The following is a 21,558-nucleotide window of genomic DNA, read 5'->3' on the forward strand; positions in this document are numbered from 1 at the left end:
TACTCTTTAACTGAGACAGCATGACATCTCCATTTTTAATGTAAATAATTAATGAGTGCTACAGTCAGGAAGACTAGGAACAAGGATATCAGTGCTGTGTATATATTATGCTGCTGTCCTAAAAGTCTTGTATAGAGAAGAGAAATAAGAAATGGTAATAATAACGATTTACCAATTAGATGCCTAGATTATTTTAACAAGATATCAGAGGAAGTTGTCTTTGTTTATCCAAATGCTTGTCAACATCTATCCAGGTGTGGTTCATCTCAGAAGCTATAGGTGAGAGAAATCCATGCTTTTCTACCTCCGAACATCGATTTAGATGAACAGAGGGCCATAGGGAGAAATGTTTTATGTATCACTTTCCTTCTGTTTCCCCGAGCTGGCCACTCAGTGTCTGAGCAGGGTGGCCCTGACACTGCTGACTTCACCACATTGAAAATAGTGTGTCTCTTTTGAAATAAGATAAAATCTCAGATACTTTCTGAGTTGTCTGTATTGCTCCTGCATAACCAAGCACTTATTTTTTAAAATCTTTTATTACTTTTTTTTCAATTGAAAGTGAATAATAATAGTAATGGGAACAAACTAATGGGCTTATATTAGAGGTCTACTAATGTAAATTGCATGCTTAAAGTATTAAAAGAGTACTAATTGTAAATCAGACTTTTTTATGTAAAAATATGTGTTTTTTTGGACGTGTTTTAGTGGCGCACTGGTTAGCACACACAACCCATGTATCGAGGCCTTAGGTCTGGCGACCTGAGTTAGAATCCGGCCTGTTGTCCTTTCCTGCATGTCTCTTCACCTCCCTCATATATATATATATATTTATATATATATATATATATGCGTGTGTGTGTTTGGCTTCAATTAAAAACCAATAGGAAAATCTGTAGGGTGAAATTGGTCTTTTTATTTTCTTTTTCTGGGCTATTTGTTTAAACAAGAAAAGCTCATAAGAGCATGCTCTCCACAGAGCACAGTTTTAGTGCTCCTTAATTTTCATCACTCACTGACGGGTGCTAACATTAGAAAATCTCTAAGCCACCAAAAAGGGGCCATTCCAACAATCAGGGACTCAGCTGCAGGCAGTTGGTCACTGCTGCTGCTTGCGTAACTTTCCATGCTTTGTGTAAGAGATCAAGAAACTGTTGTAAACAAACCATGGTGAACCGCCAGCATTGATAATGCTATATTCACATGTACATTTTGACACAAAAGTCAAATTCTTGTGTGTAACCTCGCAAGAAGAAAGTATGGTTCATTTAAATGTCTTTAATTCCTGAAACTGATTTAACATGTATTGAGAGACGGCAAATGTATAAGTGAAACAGCACGTTATTACACCTTTGAACTTTTTCACCATTTTTCACTCTAGAGGTACACTGATTTTTAACTGAGTCATTAATAACTGTAAAATGTTGTGCAAGAAAACTGTTTTCTTAATAAATTAAACACAGACGAAGAAAAATATATATGTAACCCCCTTTACCTTAACTCAGCAAAATAAAATCCAGCAGAAACAACTGCTTTAAGTAGTTGCTTAAAACAGGAGATAGGATATGAGATAAAACATTACCCTATCCATTCAATGCCCGACAAAGCCCTGTTTGGGTTTAGGGCATGGCGAAACTGCAAACCAACCACTCGTAGACACTTAAGTAGGGATGGGAATCGAAAACCGGTTCCTGTTTAGAACCAGTTCAATGTGTTCCAATTCCATGACACCGTTTGGCAGCTCGCTTAGCGATACTCTTAGCAATTCCAGGCAGCACCAGAGCCTAGCGCTGGGCAGCACTGCTTCCGTCACGTTTTTTAGGCAAGTTACGCACACGGCATTCAGTAAGCAATTTTAAGGAAGAGAAAGATGGCAACAAGGTGCTTTGCAATCATTGCAATGATGCAATTACTTCCGCGGGAGGAAATACATCCAACATGCAGAAACACCTGCACACACAACATATACATTTTAACGAATGCCGTGTTTTTGATGCTTCCAGAAAGAAGCTAAAGTTACGACCAGCATGGAAGGAAACTCTGGCGGTAAGTAGCTAGTTTTATATCACTGGCTGTGCTTAATATGGTTCCTAGTAAATCATATGCCAATACTGGAAATAAACCAGTTTCCTACCTCTCTTTGGAGTTATTAAACATGCTATGAAGTTTCTCCACAGTTTAGGGAGCGAGAGAAAGTTGATGCTTGTTTATTTAAATCAGGTGGATATGAGTTTATTTCCCAAAATTCTACAGTAATGCTTTTTCATTAAACTGATGCCTTCTCCATTATATATAGATGACTGTGAACGAGACGGGTAGCCTGGCTGGATCAGAGGCTCGATGCTCCCGTTCACTGCCTTCTGTTTTCACCGAGGCAGGCAGAAATAGAATGTCCCAGGAGAAGGTAGACGGATGTCACCGTGCACTAAAGAGTTCATCGTTTCACAGAATCAATAAGAGAACCAATAAGGAATCGATGCGTTCACAGAACCGATAAGGGAATCGGAATTGTGAAAATCTTATCAATTTCCAACCCTACCCTTAAGCATGAGAGCTTTAATATAAGAGAGATTCTGGAGGAGCTACAGAGAACATTAGCTTGGGTGGGGAAAAGTATAACAGATTTCAGTCATTGACTGAACTTCCAGTTGCTCTGTAATCATTAATTTCACAGTCTCACCTTTCCCCTTAAGCCCTGTCCTGCAGAAGTCTTCCTCTCATTGTCTTTCCTGTGTCTCTTTGCCTCCTTCAGAGCCATGTGGTTGATGTGGCTGTCCCCAAAGTTGCCGCCCTGTGACTGCACATCCCAGCTTGGGGGGGAGGCTTTATTAGTGTGATCTGGATGTCCCCTGTCCAGGTTGCTGAAATTGGGCCGTCTGGGTGCGCTCTTCTGAACAGGACAGTAAAAACTTCCCATGCCTGAGGATGAGTAGTGACATGATAAAAGCTAAGGATTAAATCCAACTTCTTTCAAGTTGGAATATATTTGAGTGGAAATTTTTAGACAAGAACCAAGAACCAAAAGATTAGAGAGGTTACATTGCAGCATGTTATTTCTCACCGGGAGTTCCAGGTCTTTTATTCCTGTCTTTCATATTTGCTTGGAGTTTAGGAGAAATGGCTGAAAAGGGAAAAGTCCCAGCAGAGTTTGCAGAAGCTCCTTTAGAGGATGAGCTAATCTTGATGTCACCGGTTTCGCCTTCGCTGTTGTCACTGTCAGCTTCCTCGTCTGTGAAATTTCAGCATATCAATGATCAGTCAGTGAAGTTCTAGTGACTTTCATATAAAGATTGGTTACAGCCAGCATTGTATGGGTAAATCCATGACTGGTATCCACACACAATAAACAGTCACACACACAAACAATTTAGAGTGTTTAACATGGCTGTCTAGGGAGATTTGAGTCCTGGACCTGTTGCACCGTTATGCAGCCTAAATCTGAGGTAGATCATCTCATTGCCTAACTGCTGGATTAAACTTTGAAACTTAAAGATGTTCACAGGTCATCCATATTGAGCCTCAATTGTTTATGTGGATGCCATCCCGTCTAGATCTAACTCAGCATTGTCTTAAGTTATAGGTCCAAACCAATCCTGCTTCACACTTAAATCTTCCCAAAAATTTAAAAAACAAACCATTCGACTTTATTTTCCAAGTTTAAAGACATTTCGCTTCCAATCCAGCTTTTTCAATTCAAATGTCAGGAATTAAAAGCCTCCTGGATGGGAAGTGAAACGTCTTCAAACTTTAAAACAAAGTCCAGTGTTTTTTTTTTACGTTTTTGGAATGACCATGACCTCGATGACTGATAATCTTCACCAGCACTTAACCCTTAAATAAATTCAACACATAAAAGTTTGAGAATCATAATTTTTTTCTAAACATCCAAAAAAAGCGGTTATAAATGGCAATAATCTTAGATATTCTTAAAAAAAAATGTATTTTATTAAAAATGTATATATGCAGATAAGGGAATTATCTGCAATGTCAGATTTCTAATCAAATTAAACAGGAAGTGCTTTCCAAATCAATTTCAGATTTTTTACACACTAATACATTTGTAAAAGATAGTAACAAGAAAAGAAGATAAAGAAAGAGTGTTTTTTTTCTAGGTAAAGCATTACATCCTTTACAATGAATTTAAAATGCGTCTTCCTTTTAACTGTTTTAGACTTGTGGGTCTTAAAATTGTAAGAAACAAAAACAAAGTGGATATTAATGTTTTAAATAGGGGACACAGCCATTTTTTGGTGTGAAGCGTGTCTTCTCTCTGTAATACATTTGCATTGGTTATGTATTGTACTGTGTTTTCGAAGAAAATTGGACCAACGTCATCAAGCATAAAGGCCTACAGCTCAGTCAGGCTCAAGCGTCATCCGTGGAGACCTGCACCATAAGCCAAAGGATAAATAAAACTCTACTGTATCATATAAACTGAAAAGACTTGGTTTAGAGGCTAACAAAGAGTTTACAAGATGGAAATTCTTGATCAGTGGTTCCCAATCCTGGTCCTAGATACAGCATAGCCCCATTTACACTACCCTCCGAAAACTGATCTGTGCCGAGCTTGTATCAGTTAACCGTGCCGAGCTTGGTTCCTTACGACCATTTCGCACCATGCTAGCATCGCCTTCTAGTGACGATCTACGGTCCTACTGCTCTTTGGAAGTAAACAAGCAAACCAACATGGCGGAGCCCATAATATTCCGGAAGTTTGCAGATAGTCAGGCGAAGAAGGCAGCCTTGGTTGAATTTACTTGACCGAGTCGGCTTTTGGGAAGAGGATATGACAAATGATAGTCTAATCAGGGCTTATAGAAGCAGGAAACAATAACAGGAGTTGAGGTTCATCACACTGCTAAGAAGAGTAATCACTGGAAATCATATGTTTATAAATGTCTGAAATGTTATGATTACGGAGGCTGACTGTAAGGAGATGACGCAGTCTGCTCATGCGCTCTTTGTTATCTAAGAACAATGCATGAACTGTCTGGCATGGTCCGTTTCAGCTGTACCTGCCATTCGCACTCAACAGTCATCTAGGTTACGGTGCTTGGACCGATCTCGGCACGATTTCAAAAGGGTGGTGTAGATGGGGCTTATGTCTCGATTCCATAAGACCTCATTTAAATGAGGGCTCTAAAGTGCTGCAGAATCCTGTCAGTCATCCATTGTTTTCTGGTAACAAAGAAACACCTAAAGCATGCAGGACAGGGGTACCTGAAGAACAGGGCTGGGAACCTTCAGAGTCCATTTGGTTAAAAAAAGAAAAGAAAAATAGTCTTTGCTTTTAATGATGCTATTTCACCAGTAAAATAACTGGATGCTGCATGATAACTTGAATCCTTTAAATTATTGTGTTCTGAAATTATCTGAGAGCTGTTGATACAAGGTATACTTGAACAAAAGAAAACATTAACTGCAGGGAACATGAACAGATTGACTTAAAGTTTACTACAAATTACATGATATAACGACTGTTCTTGAGATTTGTTGCCTTATAGTCTTTATTCTTGCACCTCAGAGTGACTATAGTACAAGTATAAGACTAGAGTCACAGCTTCTGGTGTGCACACACAAACAGATTGTTATTACCGGCTGAGTGTTGCTGGCTGAGGGGGGGAGGGGGTTGTGTCGAATGTCAACACTTCTAAAACACACTTGTCACTTACAAGGCATTCTAGTCATCACCTTACCCTACACTCACACATATCCCACCCATCCCTGCTGCCAAAGCCACAGGTGGATCAAATTCTCAGGTTTTACCAATTTTTTTGTTTCTTTTCATCAGTCTTTTCTACAGAAGAAGGTCAACCTAAGTAAAGGAGTTGATCTTGCCCACTGAAAGCCTCCGGAAAATGCATTTTAATAAGGCTTGGGTTAAGACCAAGGCAGAGGAGGATGGGACTGTGAGATTCTGGACGGTCTCATGTTACTGTGCGAGGATGAGGGCCTGGGGGTTGCAGTGCTGCATGCCTTTGGCAAGTCGTTAACGGCTTTAACAGTGTGACAGACAGGCGGGCCGTAAGAGGAACCCCCTGATGATGACAGACATCTCATTCTCAGATGTCTCAACAGAACACCAATGAGTCGCACAGCAACTGAATGGTCAATGTTTATTAACCAATAAGCCTGTTTAGCACTCAAATGATTACCAGTGAACACTGTAGGCTTACAATGGGATAACAGCTCCGTAAATAGGGTTTCTATTTGTCTGTTTTATCTGTAACTTTATCTGAACCATAGTTGCATAATTCTCACCTGGACACACAAACCAAGTAACAACTCACCATGCTCTGAGCTCTCGCTGCAGCTCTTATCTCCTCTTGCATCATGAGTGCTCCGTCTGTCTCTGTGATGAGCTTGGTTAGGCTTGATACCCATCACCACTTTGGGCTTTCTGCCTCTTTTCTTCATCACAGTCTCACCTGTCATCCTGTCCTCTCGATCTGATGGGTTAACAGGAACCAAATTTTAGTTTGGGAATGCTAAAGAAATGTTTGATAGGTGATAAATTTAAAAAGGAATGCTCACACCAACCCCCTTACCTTTCCTGCCTTGTCTGCAGAGATTCTTGGAAGGTTCATCCTCACTGCTGTGCAGCCCACTGACTGCTGGTGCATCACGCTGGGTGCCAGTTTTCTGCTTCATCTGGGTGGCCTGCCTTGCCAGCCTGGAGCTCAGAGAACTGGGCCGACCTCTGTGCTTACAACGAGCTTTCATCTATGAACAGGAGGCCAAACAACTGGCTTTAACTTATCTCCCTGTGGCTACTGAAACATTCTTGAAAGAAAAATGCAAAAGGAGATGGTTCTTAATTTGCGTGTAAATAACTGCAGGACAACTGACCTGAGCGACGCTTAGACTGCTGAAGCTGTGATTGGACAAAGCATTCCTGTTCCTTTGTTCGAGTATATTCGGCCCAGTCCTGGAAACAATGAAACACAGCAAAGATTGTCATAACATGAGAAATTATACCAAACAGGCATTATATCATAACCATTCCCAACTGAAGCTGATAAAACTGATTATGTTTTCCTCATGGGGGATTGTTGGGTGACCATTTGAGGAAGCAAGAAAACATTTTTTCCTGGACTTCCTGGAAGCAGCGATGATTTGAGACTGATGGTACCAAATGAAGGGATGGTGAGACTGGATCAGAGTATAACCTTCAGCTCTTATGATGCGTTTCTGGGGTCCAGTGGTTTTGTAACTTGAAAAGAACTGCCATGTGCGGAGCACTAGCTACTCTCAAACTGTTAAAGATGTAAAATTATTATATTTTCTGTTCCAGAAAATAAATAAAAGTTTTCACTGGCTTCCTTAAAAAAGCACTCTGCATTTAATTTTGTTGTGTTTAAGCTTTGCTGAAGACAAAGCAGGATTCTAAAATTGGCGCCTATTGAATGAAAAAAGCACCAAGAAGGAAAGTGACCATTAGAACCAGAAAACAGTTCAATGAAAGACTGATGTTCGGAGTAATTAATCATGTTTTCTTTTGTAAAATCCAGGGATGACTGGCTTTGTGTGCATCATCTACCCAGAGACACACAACAATGGGAAGAAAAAGCAGAAAAGTGGGTGTGATGCATTAGAAAGCTTCGGTTCCTGCTAGCTATCTAGACTTTATCACCTAGGGTTTTTTGCTGACTTTTTAAACTCATTCATGCAGACTATATTCCTATTGAGGACCAATGCTGCTATAATTAAAATTCATAAATCATAAATGACTCATAAATATACATTTTTAGTGAAATAATGGCTTGAAATTTGAATTATTGCACCTCAAATTGCAACAAACCAGTGGCGGCCGGCCCATAGGGGGCGCTGGGGCACCGCCCCCCCTGATAAGAAGAGAGAAACGTAAAATATATTTTTAGAAATTAACTCATAAATGTCAGTTTTACTCTCTAGACTGTGTACCTATAAGCAAAACAAAGTATATAAACTACATTTCTCTATCTACTGTCATTAATTTGTGGATTTCCACAGACAGACTCCTACCGTCTCTGTTCTGGGGGCGCTGATCAGACAGCCCCACATTTGCAGAGAATCTGTCAATCATGTATTATTGCTAGGTGAATTTAATGGCCAATCAGCGTCTCGGAACTTTATGGTCTTGGGGCGCTGAAAATACTGCGCTTTAACAGGCTTCTGAACCCAAGCGCAGGTGCAGACAATTAGAGGGAAGATGGCGAATGTAACGACCGAGATGCAGCTTCCACCAAATTCGGTGAGATCCTTATTTATCTACCCGTTTGCCAGAAGAACATCCCTGTTGTAGGATATGAACATTTCATGTCATGGTTATTGTGACTGTGACGAATCCACCTCGTCACTTAAAATAACCTCTCTAACTTTGCGCGCCACACACACATTCCTGTTATACTGTGTTTGTGAGGACCAATCCGCTCGCGCTGAGCCAAGTAGCTCCATGAACTTAAAACACACAAGCTGTTCCTGGTTACCTGCTGCGTATTGAGGGTGCACACTTAATATTTCAGTGGGGTTAGCCGTGTGTGTGTGTGTGGGGGGGGGGGGGTGTGTGTGTGTGTGGGTGTGTGGGGGGTGTGGGTGTGTACATGTTTATGCTACGGGGACTTGTCATCTTCAGTCTGGCTGCGTCTTTGTTGGGTTCAAACCCAGTTTGGTGTAATTGAATAAGTCAATGAATCTGTGTAAAAGAATTAAGTTGTAAAAATTATTTGTTTTTGTACATCAATTGTTTGTGGAGGTAATATATGGACAAAACTGATTAATGAGAAGAAATCAGAAATAAGAGAGCCTGATGTGAGGGGCTTAAACTATTTAATGAGGGCTGTGGGAAGAAAAGCGGCAACTTTTGTTTTCTGTTTCTTTGTTACATTGCTGGTAACTGGAGGGAGGCTGAGGCCCAGAGTATCTTGTATGTTTAGTTTCTTTTGCACCCTGTTTTGAGTTTCTGAGCACAATAAATCACCAACACCGGTAACCCGACTGAGACTGGATTCTTGGAGGCCAAAGAACCCCGTCACAGTGACCCAAATCATCACTGTTAGTTATTATATAGTAAATTAAATCATTACTGTTAAATTGTATGTATTGTCCAATTGTTTATTTGAATTCTTATTCCGGATTAGTTGGAGACATACACTAGGCTATATCAGCCCCACCAAAAATATTTTTCACCAGCCGCCACTGCAACAAACTGATAAAAGCTACCTATGTTTTTAGCCATTTTTAGGACACACCCTACCACAAAGATTAATTACCTCAGCAATGGTTTGTAGAGCACACAGTTTAAAATATTGACTTGGTCTCCAAATCCTTCAGAACTCAATCAAACTTAGCATCCGTTTGACGGAGTGAACAAAGAAATCCAGTCCATTAAGGCTGCATCTTGCAACTTACAGGCTATAACACCTAGGTGCCGGATAGCGGCTCACGTCTTCAGCGGTCAGGTGGACCCGGCCTCAGTGGAACAGGGCTTTTTCTCTCACACTGAAACAATTGTTTCCACAGATGCCCTCTCAGCTCTTTCCTTTCCAGTTTTGCTTTTATCTCATAATGGTTTCTTCATTGTCTTTAAGGCCTCTGACTTCTTATCACTGTCTTATTTCTTTTATGAGGAGAGATGCAGGTTTTGAGAACTGCCAACATAACAGAAATATACAGCAGCTGTGCAAATATAAAGGTGAACCATACATAAAAGAGCAAGAGTTGGTCTAAGAAACGAAGCTGCACTGAAGATAGAGACAGAGCGAAGGGGGAGAGGGGGGAGAGAGAAGGAGAGAGAGATGAAGCAGTCTCGAGGGAGTCTGTCCGTTGACCGGAGCTTCAGGGCTCAATCGATAAACACTAACCTCTATTGAATACTACTCCTCCCTGCCTCTCTCTTGCTTGGTCCTTCCTTCACTGCCAGCATGGACTGTTAGACCACAGGCAGCCAACACACACACACAAACCCACACTCAGTTAGTAGCTGGTGTCTGAGGCAGGTGAATCTTATATTCCCACAGAGGGAAGGATTGGCTCGGAGCATCTCCGCTCCCAGGAGAGGAGAGGAAAAGAGGAGGGGTCTGTAATCTAAAACCCCTTCATTCAACCCCAGAATTCTGAGCTCCGTAGACAAAAATCCTATTGCATAAAAAAGGTTTTAAAAGTAGCCTGTATTAGATTCCTGTTAAATAATAGAACAATTTTAAAGCTGACGCACTGGTTTCACTTTTTAAGGTCATTTGCTGTTTCAGTGGGTTGGTAACGTGAGAAGTCATCAACAAGAAACAGAACTGTTCTACAGCCAAGGGCGAGTCAGGCCTTATTTCATTACAATAAACCCAACAATCAAATATCAGACAAACACTTTTTCATTAAAAAACAAAAGGACCTCATCCTAAATCAAGGACGATGTTTAAGTTTGAAAAACAGTAAAGTCAGCATCTGTATAGAAAACTCTCAAATAGGTTCCCTGCCAAATATTGGGGCAATACACATGTGAAATTACTAGCAGAGTCTACAGCTAGAAAAAACAAATAAGATTAGCTAATGTAAGGACTGTTCATAAGCAGATTCTCAGTTTGCCTGGAATTTAACCTGGCTAAGAGATGCTGTGTGTCCAGAAACTAAAAAGGGAGTGATAAAGTCCTTTATAATATTTCAGAATTAGAGCCCAGGTATAAAAACAAACCAACAAGAACACCTTAATTGATTCCAAAATGTTGTACACTTGGATCTTCAAAAAAATCTCAAAATGTAAGACTGAACTACATTTGAACTTTTAAATGAAAATATTTGAACTGTAAAGTGCCTTGAGATGACGTGTGTTGTGAATTAGTGCTACATAAATAAACTTTACTGAATTGAATTGAAAACTGATTGACGACTGAGCCCATTTTTGGGGCCTTATTTGACCCGGACACCAGCAGGGATAGAAACATGCCGATACATTAGACTCCTAGGCTGTAGTTGCTGCCTTCTTAGCATACTGCCTCGTGTGAATGTTAAGTGTGAAACAACCTTGTTCAAATTTAACTGAACCTTCTAATCTCTCATAGTTTTACAGTTGACTTTCACCCTCAATCAACATGAGAGGATAAAACACCAACAAACGACACATTGCTGGTAAATGACAACTGTAATGTTATGCGGGCACGTAGAAACCAGCTTGGATAATTAAACAAGTTCCCCCAAACAGCTCTGTGTGCGTAGATGCTGGTATATTATGGCAAAAGGTTTTCATTGTCATTTTCATTAGCAGCTTCTAATCATGGTAATCGTGACAAACTGTGAGTTTCTTTAATCATTTTATCAAGGCGACGATGGAGTCTCTAACAGAGGTGGGGAACCCTGAGAAAACACATTTATCTCAGAGAATGCCATGAATGTGGCGGCGTGTTTGATTTGAGTTTGTGTTCATCCTAAAGTTAGCATGTTTGAGGTGCTATAGTGTGTGGTGACGTGTTGCAGCAGATGAAGGAGGTGTTGAGTCATTTATAGCTGGAATAACTGTACATCCAGACCCTGTCCAGCTGTATTAGTATGTGCAAGAGGTTCACACTGAATTAGGACACAATCAATACCAGTGATAAATATGATTAAAAGTGATTAATGATGATTAACGAAGCCCTCAGCTTCATTACCTTCTCTCATTAAAAATCACAGCCATCTTGCAGCTTCCATCACATAACCAACTGTGTGCGTGCGTGTGTTTATGAATGTGTGCGTGCACGCATGAACAGCTCCTTCCAGGGCCCAATCAAGCAAATCATCAGCTATAGAGCATTTGAATCAATTCAGCTGAAGAAGAACTTCTTGAAAATCAACCATGCCTTTCACCAAAAACACAAACAGAAATCAGGATGAATGAGCTGGGCTTGCCAATCACGCTGATTATAGTGACGCAGTATCAGAGCACTGACCTGAGTCTTTTTGAGCTCTCCACAGCAGCTGGGCCAGGGGTGGACTTGCGCTTTCGGGGACGGCCAGGCCCCCTGCGAGCCGCGCTACGAGATGTCTCGTCTTTCCTGCAGGGAGAGAAGGAAGAAAGGAAGAGTAAGATGGAGAGAGAGAAAGGGGGGATGCAACAGAAATCAGGCAGGGGGCTGCAAAGGCTGCAGATCTAAATGCCTCGTGCATGAAAAAGTCTGTAGGTCGGGATAAATCAGGAAATGAAACAGCAACCCTGAATGCTGGAATGGACAATTCAGTAAAGACAAAAAGAACTGTGTGTGTGTGTATAGGTGTGTGTGTGTGTGTATAGGTGTGTGTGTGGGTGTATATGGGTGTGTGTGTGTGTGTGTGTGTGTGTGTGTGTGTGTGTGTGTGTGTGTGTGTGTGTGTGTGTGTGTGTGTGTGTGTGTGTGTGTGTGTGTGTTGTCAGGGTGTGTTATTCTGCTCACTGGTGGTCGTGTTTCCTCTGTAGTTTGGCCAGCTCTCTCTGTTTCTCTTTGTAGCGGCGCTGTAGCTCTGCCAGCTGGACACGCATGGCCAGCTCCTCCCCCCCCATCGTCTCCATGGAGCCCTTCACTGGGCACACCTGACACAGACACACATACACAGACCCAAAGTAGAGGAATTTAAAATGCTGTTCACAAAGCCCAGTCCCACAGACATCGAATGTGTGACCAGTGAGTTTTTTGGCGTGCTTTTTGATGATACAGGTTCTCCAGTGAGAGTCTACAGAATTGACAAAGACTCTTGGAAAAGCGTCCAAACATGTTTAGAAAAACTGAGCAAAAGACTGGTTGCTTCCAATTTAGGCTTTTTTTTATGGCTGCCATGACTGAGAATTTACACAGACATGCAGGTTTTATCTCCTTTCAGTGTTGAGCTTCTGCTCTTATTTTTAGAAATTAGCACTTCTGCCAGGAAAACATGTTTTCATGGAGTCAAGCAAAAAACAAGCTTTAAAACGTAGTATTAGGTGTTCTTTACATTAAGCTGCTTTGATAATAAAAGGTTCACGCTCAGGTTCTTACATCACAATTTTCTTTTCTTTAAATGAAAAGGTTTTGATCGTAAAATGTTCTGCATTCTTCTTTTTTTCTGTTCTGTTTTTTTCTTTTTGAACATTCAAACTGTTATCTTATTAATTTCATTGACTTTAATGTTTGTGACAGTAATATGAACCGTTCTGCTACACTGAAGTTTTGAATATGCAAAACAGGCTGACATTGTAAATGTTTCACTGATAAAAGTGCCTGCGTGATAATGCAGTGCTTCTCTGATGGTAAGTGGGTATATGGCGCCATAGGCGACGTGGAGCGACTACAGCAGCTGATGGGGGAGAAAATTTATGTTTCTGCTCCCCCATCCTTTCAGTGAGAGAAACCTGATCACTTCCAGCAGTCCAACTACCTTTAAAGGTTTATTTCTTCTTGTATTTCATTTAACCTGCCACAACAAAAATCATTATTAGCAATAAATTCTAATCTTTAGATCCACCCTCCTTCTGCTCAAAGTTGGTTCAGTCCAACTCGCCACACAGAAGTTGCTCTGTCTGAACAAAATCTCTTCAGTGGCTCTTTACAGCCAGAGCAGGAAAAGACAGCATGAACCGAATCTCAATCAGCTTTTTAAGTGTCATTATTCTGCTGCATCTTACTCACTCACTATAAATATGACAAAATGGAAGTTTTCACAGCTTTGCTGTAGAGCTCAGACCTGCAATCAGGCAGCCGGTGAAATGCAAGCAAATGCAGGTGTTCTATGTGAACATTTTAAATGGATGTATTGATTAGCATATGGGGAAAAAAAACATAAAATCAAATGTATTACCAAGAATTAAGCCTGGGATCTACAGGGAAACAAAGAATATCTTAGGACCCAATGTCACCAGCCCAACACATTACAATCTTCCAGATTATTGTCCCCTTTATGCACTGTAAGGGTTTCATACTCAGTAAATCATATGGTTTATGTCTGTGTTGCAAATACATGTCTGATGTGTATTTTGCTGAAGAAGGTGTTGGAGAAGGTCTCCTGATTCTTTCTAATTTTGCTTCCCCATTTTAAAACCTAATCAGCTGCCCAAGTAACATTTAGTATCATGTTAAAACCACAACCCTCAGTGTACCTTGAATGGATTTCATTTGATACAGCACAAGTGGAGGAAAAAACAGTAAAAGTTTTAATTTATTACCTATGGATAGTCACGGCGAAAGTCTATCAGCTTAAGCTACTACAATAAAAAAAAAAAGCTACTATGGGAAGTTGGACAGATCACATCTGGGCAGACGAATGGCAGAAAAGAAAAGGATCCCCACAGCATGATGCTGCCACCACTGTGTGAAGGGTGAGTTTAGAATGATGAGCAATATTAATCAGCTCTTTGGCTAAAGCATTCAAATGGTGTCTGAAAAAGCAGCTTCCTCTACATGTTTACTAGGTCACCTTTTTGGCTTCCCAAACAGAGCTGCTGAGGACCTTTAAGTCTTCAGTGTTGCTATTTTTGCTGATGTGCTTTTTATTCAGTAATGGATTACTTTATTCTTCAATATTTTATTAAAAGCATCTACTATCAGCTCAGTTAAATATTCATACTGGAGTTGTGCTGCTCGGGGTGGTTGCATTGTGGTGGATCTACAGTAGATCCCTCCTGCCCACAGTTACAGAGTACCACAATATTTCATTTCTTTCTGGGATCAATACATTTTTTTTAATGTAACTAAATTGAATTGACTTGAATTGAACTGTAAGGCTGCACAGCACTGTTGCCTTGCAGCAAGAAGTCTGGGGTTTGATTCCTGGCCCCTTTCTGCATGGAGTTTGTATGTTGTCTCCATGCAAAAACAGAATTATGAGATTAAAACAAAAATCTTAAAAAACTAGAAGCTTGTTGGTATGTGATTCAGTTTTTCTTATTGGTCTTTTGGATATAATCTTAACAAAACAAATATTAAATGTCACACGACCTGGGTTGTGTTTGAGAATACAACAGAAGAGTGTTTCAATGTTCTGCTCAGCAGCAACCCAAAGTTTAGCATGAATGTTTCAAGCTTGAATATCTCCTGAAGGACAGTGATTGGGTGCCACCTCACCGGCTCGTGCCGAGGTGTCCAGCTGCACTTCCTTCGCAGGTTCAGCTTTTTCCTGATCGGACACTGTTGGTCTGCGTCCACGGTCTCGCCACCTGTCTCCAAGGCTCGGGCCGCTGCCAGCGTTGCCAGACTGTGGAGGTCAAAGGTCAGCGTTTCCTCACCTGCTTGAGAGATGGATGGTTTTAGTTCACCTGAGCGTCGGGGCTTAGCTGTTGCCATGTTGTAAAACATGCTGTGCGTTCAAAGGATTTATTTTCTCAGCGCAATGAAACTGTGCCCTGAAAAGTGGTGATATTTATGATATTAGCTGTGTAGTTTATTTGATGTATACTTATGTTCCTGCCTAATCGTACACAAATGCACACACACACACCTACACAACTAGGGGGGAGTAATGGTGGAGGTGAGGTGGGAGGTAGCTCACTACATCTGTCACTGTCATTAACTCTGTCATTGTCACACAGCAGCAGATAAAACAGAATATTCATGAGGAGGTTCACATACACAAACCTGTGCAAACATAACACACTCATTCTGAACAGACAGTTTTCGCTGAGCTCGGCAGACACGGGCAAACTGCATGAGCATATGTATGTGTGGGAGAAACGGAGAGAAGGAGAGCAGCGGGAGGTTGGAGCAGGAGGAGGAGGACTACAGCGCAGTGAGAAAAAAGCAGGGAGGGGTGAGGACTGAAGGGGAGGAGAAGCAATAAGAGGCAAAGTGTTTATTGAGCTATCTATTTATTCTCCTACATCTTCTCATTATGGACATGGACAGAATCCAATTTTCCCTTGGAGGAGAAAGACGAGGAGAGGGGATGAGGAGACGTGGAGAGGAGAGAAGTTTCACTGGATCAGTGAAGGGCTGCACTGGAGCTGCAAGACCTGCCCGGTGACATCTGACATTATTAAAACCTTTGCACGCAAGTGGGATATGGTGAGGGCAATGCAGGAAACAGAGGATGAAGAAGAAAGCAGAAAGGAGAGGGGCCCTTTGAGTGTGGGGAGAAAAACGAGCGCGCAACAAAGGAGCAGATCATGTGAGGTTGAGCTCAGACAGCGCTACAGAGGGCAAGAAGGAGCTACTGGACCCGGCTGTGTCCTGTACTGCCTCTCAGAGGTCAATGTCATCTAATGTGTCAAGCTTTCAGAGCCAATGGCACACTTCGGTTACCCTTATCGGATGACATCACCGCTGACATCACCACACCTAGTATAGTATTATAGAGATAACCGCAATCAATACATACCTTCCACTCATAGCCTCGCCCCCACCCCAGCATAACACCATTGTGTGTCCCTAACAGGGTTGATGGCTGTAACCCGAAACAGCTTGGGGGATTTGAGATGAAAAGGAGTAGTAATAGAGAACGAAAATGAATGCATTTCACCCGAAATGCCTCCATTAGACTCATGGGCTGTGGATTTAAAACGTTTCCCTTTCCAAACCAAAATACAAAGGAGTTCCCAACAGCTACAGAAGTTTACTGTAGCTCTATAGACTATTGCTGTGCCCCCACCTGTTACTGTGCACTGCTGGTGCACAGTAAATGTTGCAGTGTTAAAGTAACACTCCTGAGTGTTACTTTAACACTGCAGCATTTACCATGTGAGCTTTGCAATTTTGAAATGTTATGATTAAAAAATATATGTTATCCATGATACCATGTCTATAGTTTAAAGAGCTCTAAAGGAGTAGTCTGAGTAAATGCAGCACTGAGGAAAATTTTCATTGTCATTATGCATCAAACAGAACCATGTCTCTGCCCAGTTCCCCACCTTTCACTGCACTGCTGACCAGCTGACTGGGAGAGGATTTACAAATGTTTCTTAGCTTATGAGAAATACAAAACGAAATATTTGTGGTTGAAAAACAAACATATACAGTCCTAGTGTGGAAACTAAAGGAACGCTACCATTACTTATTGAAAGTAGTGTTGCTCTACAACTACAGATGGAGACGGTAAAATCTGCAGGACAGGCTTTTTTTCATCCATTGTAAACTATCATTTTAACACCAGAAGGAACAAGTGTCATTTTTTCTGTTTGGAATAAAAGCCATTAGATTGCGCTATACATTTCTATTTCCAGGTATTTATTTCAATTGCGTGAGACTGTGGGGATTTAAGGTGATCTTGTTGTGAGAGTCTTTAGATTTTACAAAAATGAAATCTCAATAAAAGTAAAAAGCAGAAAACTTTCGAATGAAAATCTGCTAGCAGAATACAGTTACGTATTTTGATTCATTTACCCTGAAACGTCCATCAGTAGATGAAATCTCAAGCAACGGATCGCTTCCATCTCCTGACTGCCCTATCAGCTTTATTAATAACATTTTTAGCAATGAGACCTGAGCTGCTTCTTAAGTAAAAAGCTGGATCCGGTTTTCCACGCCCAGACGGGACTGACTTATTGATTTCACACCTATTACACATGCTGAGCACGTGCACACATGTAAACAAATGCACACTCACACACACCCAGTATCTCTCCTGCACACACATGGGCAGGCAGCAGCTGGGCGACTTAGGATTTTTTTACACTTATTAATTCCGTCAACAGGGCTTGCAGAGGCAGGATTTACACACAAGATTACATTCGTTTTGGAAGAAAAAAAAAGATGCCAGGAAGAGGGAAAAAATAACAAAGAAGGAGGAGAGACAGGAGGAGGCAGTCTGGTTGAGAGACAGAGGGACTCTGATGGAGGAGAGCTGAGATTCATCTGGGATTACTTAACAGCTAAGCCACATACACCGGTGTGTGCACAGCATGAACAGAACGCACACACACATATGCACAGATGCTGGCATAAATAAAAACACTTTCTCTCAGGGGGATGGGAATAAAATAGGAGCACTTACAGGAGAAGTGTTTTAAAGGAAAGGGTCTAATTAGCAAAGCAAGATGCCAGAGCCAGGGGGACACACTGGGCAGAGAGTCTGTGCAAGTGGCTCCTGGTTTGTATCTGAAGCTTAGCTTGTTTGTCCATCGCTGTGTTCCCTCACAACACACACAACTCAACACACACACTTCGTCCCCAGAGGGGAAATGTGGTCCTTAGGAAGCGGCTAAAGAGTTAGAGCAAAAGGAAGGAAACAGGACAGTTAGAGGGAAATTCTGTGGGTTTCTGTTGATATTACAGACATCTGGATTTATCACATTTTGTTTTTTGCAGGTGTGAATGTTTTTTTAGGCAGGGAGCATGTTGGGTAACTTCTTTTTCTAGGTTTCTGGTCTAATCTTCTAGCCTTATATCTTTAGTTTAGAATGAAGTGACATTCTCTGAGTTATTATTAATACCTCTCTTTTATAAATCTGTCATATTAGTAAATTACTTTTTAAAAATTCAGTCACCACCTCTCAGTGATGAAAGAATCTCACACAGCTGGCTGTTTTAGGTGATTTTAGTAACTCAAACTGCAAATGTTAGTATTTAAATTTTAACACAATATTTGTAGGTAGTTGATGTTCATACATTTGTCGTGGTTGTTTTTGTTTTTTTAAGATTAACGACCTCCTTGCTGCTTCACAAAAGTATGTGTTCTGGAGCAACCATCTGTATCAGCTTGCCAAGTTAGAATGCAACTTGTTATTCCACTTCAGATCCGCCCAACAGTAAAGGAAACCTTAACATTTTATAACAGGCTGTCACTTATCCAGCAGCACTGAGGTCAGTAAATTCCTGTGCTTTTCCAGGTCTCATAGTCATTTGAAAATCATACCTGCAGACTTATTAGTCAAGGCAAATCAAAGACAAGTGATTTGTCTGGCTTCAGCACACCAACTTTTTATGTAATGACAAAAAAGCTGTTCAGATGAAAATTGTGACAGATGTAACAGCAGTGTTTGAATTTCCCATCATCACATTCCTATAATCCTTTTAATGAGATGCAAAAGACAATGGCGTGGTATATTTTTTCCTCCAAAATTCTCTCACTGTATGGAAGTCATGTTTTTTTAGATAAGCTAAATTTAGATAAATTCAAGCAGTAGTAAACTGTTAGCTAAACAAAATAGCTAATAGCAAGTTGTTAGACTTCCACAGATTTCTTTAAAGAGCAGAAAAGAAAGACATAATAGATGGAGTAAGATGGCAGTACTTAGCCCTTGCACAATGATCGTACCACGATGTTTGAATAGGAGTCAATGCAAGCCCTGCATTGTGTGGTGCAATAAAAGCATGAAATGAGCAGAAACTGGGGTTTTGGGTAACAATTATTGCAGATAACAACAATATAATATCACCACTGATTGCTGGTTTAAAATAGTTAAATGAAAGAAAAACGAAGTGAAGGAACGAAAAAAAAATCTGTCACTTCCTCTTGCAGCTGTTGCAGTTCTTTCCTTTTAAAGTTTTGCTATAAATCAATGCTAATCAGACAAAGTTTAGGAACATCAATAAAAAGTTATTCTCACCCTTCTCTTTGCTCTCCATGTTTCTTTGTTTGATTTCCAGCTCAGCCAGTTCTCCCAGTATCTCCATTCCATGGTAAGAAGAAGAAGGACATAGGGTCTGAGGAACTGGTGCTGGTGAATACAAGGCATCTCTGGTGGCACACAGAGCCGCTGCAATCAAGAGCTCCAAGCTCCACATGTAAGCCCCTTCCAGCTGTGCTGCTGTGGTTATGGTGGGAGGGGGGAGTAGGTGAGCAGGGGGGGAAGAAACTGTTGATTCTACCAATTCCTCATCTGGACTTTTCCTGCCCTCATCCTCCTCCTCTTTCTTATGCTCTACATTATGAGGTTCATTGTACTGATCATGTTCCCCCTTTTCAGGCTCTGCAGGCACAGTGACACTAAATTCAGCTGGTTCTGATTCTGCTTTCTCATTCTCTCCGATGTCATTCCTTTTGCTATGCTCCCAATCATCTCCTTGGTCTTTTGACATCAGTGGCTCCATAAAGCACCCGTGAGAAACATCCACTGTTAGGTTTTTGTCTGCTGGGTAGACTGGTTCAGGGACTGAAGCTTGGAAAGGGCTTTGTGATGATCTAGAACCAGTGTCCCGGTTTTCAGATATGGAGTATCCTTTTGTTTCAGTCTCAGACTCCACCACTTTGCAGTCTACATTCTCCTCCTCCCTTGTTTCTTCAGTAAGAGGCTGGATGGGACATTGTTTCTGGAGAGGCGTAGTTTCAGACCCTGCTGCCTCTTCATCTACCAAAGGTTGCTCTGCTGCTCGTGCTTCAGGAGGCGAAGCACTGGCCTTATAACCCATGGAAACTGGAGAGAAGCTGTATACAGGTGGCAAGTCTGGTGGGAAGGAAAAAGAAGAGCAAATGTCAAATTTTCACTATGATGGACCGATCAGATTTAGCCTAAAAACCAACGTCTAAATGACGTCTGGGTTTTGTGTGGTAAAACTACATCTACATGTCTAAACTCCAGTGTATGGCACTAAATATCACTGGTTGAGGTCCTAAGTCAAGGTCCACAGGACTTAATGACTTTAGACCTATCGCCCTGACCTTAGCTATTCCCATCACCCTCTGTGACTCCACAATGCAAACTGTGGAGTCTTTCCACTTCCTGGGAACTATCATCTCACAGAACCTAAAGTGGGAGCTGAACATCAACTCCCTGAAGGTAAGCTCAGAAAAGGTTGTACTTCCTGAGGCAGTTGAAAAAAATCAACCTGCCAAGGACAATGATGTGCACTTCTACTCCTCGATCATTGTGTCCATCCTAACCTCCTCTATCACCATGTGGTACGCTGGTACCACTGCCAAGGACAAGGGCAAACTGTGTCATCTGATCTCCAGAGAAGGTGATTGGCTGATATCTTCCATCTCTCCAGGATCTGTTTGCCTCCAGGACTCTGAGGCATAAAGGGGCTGATTGTGAATGATCCCTTGCACCCCAACCACAAACTCTTTCAGTCCCTTCCCTCAGGCAGGAGGCTGCGGTCCAGCAGGACCAAAACCTCACAAGAACAGTTTCTTCCCATCCGGTACCAGCCTTATTATCAAGGGCCAGATACCCCTGTGACACTGCCCCTCTTCCCCCACCATTCAGGACCTAAAAGCTACACCAACATAGCATCTCCAGACCTCCTGTGTTACATTAACGCAGATTGTATATAGTTTATGGCTACATACTACATATCGAATATAATATTGTATGTTTTATATTGTATATAACTATAGATCCTGTACTCTGTATATATATCTAATTTATCTACACTATCAATACCAAGTCCTAGTATGTGCAAACCTACTTGGTAATAAAGCTGATTCTGATTCTGAAATCTTTTGATCCATGAAAAAAAGCAAATAGCTGGAATGGTTTGTTTGCCTTAAGGTGATTGAAATTGGCATTCCATGTCGGTAGACCGGATAAGTTATGTGATTACAGTTGACATAATACATTAACAGCAAGTGTATTGCTGTATATTAAATATACAGAATGCATGGGTGTGTGTAGAGGTCTATGTTGTATATTGATGACACACACTCTCTTCCTATGATTGCTGCCCTGTCACCACTGCTTTCATTTTATTGATGATATCCCTCCACCTCCTGACAACACAGCCAGAAGAATGC

The 21,558-nt window shown here is 41.2% G+C and overlaps 1 protein-coding gene across 3 annotated transcripts in view; it reads right to left on the minus strand.

Moving 5' to 3' along the window:
• Positions 1-21,558, minus strand: part of bahcc1b (BAH domain and coiled-coil containing 1b) — a 78,534-nt gene that overhangs the window by 11,679 nt on the left and 45,297 nt on the right. For all 3 annotated transcript variants that reach the window (XR_005282078.1, XM_038300351.1, XM_038300350.1), the window contains exons 11-19: positions 19,433-20,269; positions 15,018-15,178; positions 12,378-12,514; positions 11,898-12,002; positions 6,850-6,928; positions 6,549-6,723; positions 6,291-6,449; positions 3,062-3,229; positions 2,681-2,919 (exon numbers count right to left, since the gene is read on the minus strand). Coding sequence is in view for 2 of the 3 variants with exons in the window: in XM_038300351.1 (XP_038156279.1) it covers positions 2,681-2,919; positions 3,062-3,229; positions 6,291-6,449; positions 6,549-6,723; positions 6,850-6,928; positions 11,898-12,002; positions 12,378-12,514; positions 15,018-15,178; positions 19,433-20,269 (2,060 nt within the window). In the remaining variant the exon portion in view is untranslated. The remainder of the gene's footprint in view (positions 1-2,680; positions 2,920-3,061; positions 3,230-6,290; positions 6,450-6,548; positions 6,724-6,849; positions 6,929-11,897; positions 12,003-12,377; positions 12,515-15,017; positions 15,179-19,432; positions 20,270-21,558) is intronic.

Source organism: Cyprinodon tularosa, unplaced genomic scaffold (genome assembly GCF_016077235.1).
Source record: "Cyprinodon tularosa strain WSP-4 unplaced genomic scaffold, ASM1607723v1 ctg448, whole genome shotgun sequence".
Taxonomy (NCBI): Eukaryota; Metazoa; Chordata; class Actinopteri; order Cyprinodontiformes; family Cyprinodontidae; genus Cyprinodon; species Cyprinodon tularosa.